The following is a 3,650-nucleotide window of genomic DNA, read 5'->3' as shown; positions in this document are numbered from 1 at the left end:
TTGATGTTGTGTTCCATCATCCTTTCAGAGATAAAATCCTGAAGATCCAACAAAATCCTCGAGCTCTTGAGCAAGATAGATGGGTCTGGACCCCCTCGACAAATGGGCAAGCTTTAGCTGTTTGCCAAAAGAACAAGTACGAGGCTTGGGTGCCCTCCCAAAGTTAAAGTTTTCCCACGAAAGCTCTTGTGGAAGCGATTGCCAAACCTCGGAATTGTTTGCGAAAATTTATAGATCACGAATAGAAGTGTGTCCAGTTTGTAAGTTGTATGAGGATTCCATGAAGCATTTTCTCTTTAATTGTACAGTTGCTAGAAGATTACCGGAGTTGGTGGAGCATAATTTCAATTCGAAGTTTCAAATGTTTGACTTCTGGCACCAAGGAGAGCATGGATGAATGAATGAAGGATCAAATTTACCCAGACATTGGCTTGGTCGTTGCGTGGTTCCATAGGAACTTTCCTGTGGCTGCATGGGCTCAAAAAACAAAGGGGTCCTATTTCGCCACCATCTGAGCTACCTGTCTTCCATTGCTATCTATCTGCTGCTTTCAACACAATAAATAGGTTGGTTTCTTACCCACAAAAAAAAGGGAAAAAGAAGAAGAGAAAGAAACAGGAAGATGATGATGATGATATCTGTTTGAGACTAAAATGCAAGTAAGAAATTAGAACTAGGGTTTTGTTGATGTATCTAAAACATCACTGTTAACCCACAGCACACCCTGGAATTAGCCATTTGTTAGCAGAAACCAGCAGCATAATAATGGAGGAAAACAGAAGTGACTCTAATAGCTTCAGGAAGCAAGAAAAGAGATGGAATGACAGTTACGAGACAGCCAATTACACTGTTAAAGATCCATCCACCTTCCATTCCTATTATGTCTCGGCAGCTTCCTCTTTGTGTCCTCCGTTTTGGATGCCTGGCAAATTTGCAACTCCATGGGCCAAACTATGCACTGAATTGCCTTGAACAACTTTCTCATTTGTCGCTGAAGAATTCTTGTAGCTCTCTTCAGATTCCTCTGGCTTGGCAACTGTGATGTCCTTCTCTATCGGTTCCTGTGTTTCTAGCTCAACTGTGTTAGTTCGTCCATCGACTGAATGCGTGGAAGTCGTTTTATTTTGTGACGCCGTGACATTATTTGCATCCCACTTTGCTGTCAGGTTGGCCTTAGCTGCAACCCCATCTATGGATACTGCAGTAGAATTCTTCAGAAAATTGATCTGATTTGTCGAAAAAGATGTCGAATTTGTCTGCACTCGAACTACATTGCCCGTCATGTTTGTTGAGTGTCTCTCGCTGTCTGTTTGGTTGTTGATGACACTCATGATAATTAGATCAGGCTGCTGCTGCTTCTCGTGAGTTTCAGATTCGCCGCCGGTGGTCGTTTTTTGGGGAGACACGACTCTCGTGAAGACAGTGTTGTTATCTGAAGGCTCACTTCCTTGTGGAATGGCAGTCGAATCATTTCCTGTTGAATCATCAAGCTGAGTGAGAGCACTTGAATCTTCATCTTGAATCTCTCCATCTTTTGTCTCTGTTCTCTGTGATCCAGTCTCATCCAGGTTCCTCGATCCTCCATCTTCAGATTCCGACACTGGCTCGTTCGCTTGAGGCGCATGAGCCACAGCGCTGGATGCATCATCGCCCTTAAAACTCCTCTCCCGTGCCTCCTGCAACCCTTCTTCATGCTCTACTTCTTGGATGATATGGACCACCTCACTGGAAGCATCATCACCTCTAAAACTCATCTCTCGAGCCTTGTGCGACGCCTCTTCATGATCTCGATCTTGAACACCATCCACTCCCTTTGTTCGATCCTCCTTGTTCCCTTCTTCATGAGCAGCAGTAACTTCTTCTCCATGCTCAGATTCCCTCTGGGATCCCTCTTGATCTTTTCCGTCTATCTCGTGATCTCCAGCACCGCTTTCCTCTTCATCACCGGCTTCTTCACGCCTGACTTCATGCTCTACCTTCTCATCATCTTCTTCCTCGATCTGTGACTCACGTATAGGTTCTGTCTCGACCGTGTGCGGGAGATACTTCCTACCAAAACTTGCGAGGTCAAGTCGCTTCTCCCCGCCCTTGAATGAGAGCTTTGACACCCTTTCCTCGTATGCCTTCTTCTTGTCGTGAGAGTGCTTCATCTGATAGAGCAACCAGACGCAGATGGCAACCAAGAGGCAGACGTGAAGAACATTCTTCGTCTTGAAGCCCCCTTTTCCTCTCTGGCTCCTACTGGACACCTGCCTCAGCATGGTGCTTCTCCTCCGCAAGATCTCTCAACCTTGGAGTGCCTGTCCACAGGGAGAAAGAATGATCTCAGGACCAGAGCATTGCATCTGATGCGATGATGGAATGTGGGATGATAATGAAATACCAAAGGTGCAAAATTCAAAATCATCTCAAGTTCATAAAGCAAACAAACATGAATAACCCAAAACATTTGTGACTGAAGATCTCCAGTATAGATATGAGAGGAAACAAAAGAGAAGAAGAAAAACACCTAAAAATGAGAAAAAGGAAAATTTTCTCTTATTTCGAAATCAGATAAAATCCAAAGTTTCCACGGAGAAAATCCTTCCTATATGTAACATTAAAACCCAAAGAGAAGCAAGAACATACGAACCTCAATGAGGTAGTCTCAGGTCTTCTGCTGCTGCTGCTGTAGACAGAGAAGAGAGGAGAGGATTTAATGAGGGTTGCTGTAGTCAGAGGTTACACATCTGTTTAAAAGAAGAAAAAAAAAGGGTTACACATCCGATCCGTCTCTCGGAAAGGGAGGATGTTGCAGGAAGTGTGTCAATGTTTAGCTTCTGGAGGGATCAGATCTAAGATCACACAGATGGAAAGAGACAGACTGGGACAAGACTGGCCTAACTCACCTTTGTGGACGTTGACATCCACCAGACTTGGATGGGGTGCAGGTGGGGTCTGTTTATTGCAAACCAAATTAGTGGATCCATCCCAAATCTGAACGTAACTGTTTCCAAATCTGTCTTTAATTGTCTTAATCTTCTTAAAGATTATAGTTGATTAGATGTTTGTCAGATTTCTTTCACAGCAGTCTCTGAAGAACACCCGATGTACTGTTTGAAATAATTACCATGGTAAAATAATCATTACAACAACACATTTGCGTACTGTTTGGAACAATAAAGTTAAGGAGAATGACCATCTGAAAGCAATTCAGTGCTTCAAGTTAAATCTGACCGTTTTATTGGACAGCAGCAAGGAAAGGCCCATTTCCAGGTGATGCAATGGACTCAAATGGATCAGCAATTCTCTAACAAATCAAACTCCATTGACACGGCAACGTATCAATGGGCTTCTTTCCAATCACATCAACCCAGAGTCTCGCAAGGCGTGACACGAAATGCCAGCTGAGACAAAAGGCTTATCATGAACAGAGAGACTTGTTTTGGGAAATGAGCTTCGGAATCTTTTGTGGCACACTAAATTAAGCTTGTCAAGAGCATATGTTGACCTGAACCCATCACGGACCAACTTGGGAATGTCCTCCGGTCAACAGTGGACTCGACGTGCGAGAATTAGACAAGTACAAAGCATGGATGATCCAGCAAGGTCGGACAACCTCGCGCACTGAGACATGCAGATTTTTTATGGACACAGTTGAGATGGACGTT

General features: G+C 43.9%; 1 protein-coding gene across 2 annotated transcripts; it reads right to left on the bottom strand.

The window, feature by feature from the left end:
- Positions 1-766: 766 nt before the first annotated feature.
- On the bottom strand, positions 767-2,862 carry LOC135585316 (acidic leucine-rich nuclear phosphoprotein 32-related protein-like). 2 transcript variants are annotated; one of them, XM_065113740.1, is made up of 3 exons: positions 2,760-2,847; positions 2,633-2,668; positions 767-2,300 (listed from the first exon to the last, which is right to left on the bottom strand). In XM_065113740.1, the coding sequence occupies exon 3, from the start codon at positions 2,259-2,261 to the stop codon at positions 879-881; it is 1,383 nt and encodes a 460-aa protein (XP_064969812.1). In that variant the 5' UTR covers positions 2,262-2,300; positions 2,633-2,668; positions 2,760-2,847; the 3' UTR covers positions 767-878. The 2 variants fall into 2 exon arrangements, with proteins under 2 accessions (XP_064969812.1, XP_064969811.1); XM_065113739.1 differs by having other exon boundaries at positions 2,633-2,862.
- Positions 2,863-3,650: the final 788 nt, after the last annotated feature.

Source organism: Musa acuminata, chromosome BXJ2-6 (genome assembly GCF_036884655.1).
Source record: "Musa acuminata AAA Group cultivar baxijiao chromosome BXJ2-6, Cavendish_Baxijiao_AAA, whole genome shotgun sequence".
Lineage (NCBI taxonomy): Eukaryota > Viridiplantae > Streptophyta > Magnoliopsida > Zingiberales > Musaceae > Musa > Musa acuminata.
This window is presented reverse-complemented; position numbering and strand designations above follow the sequence as displayed.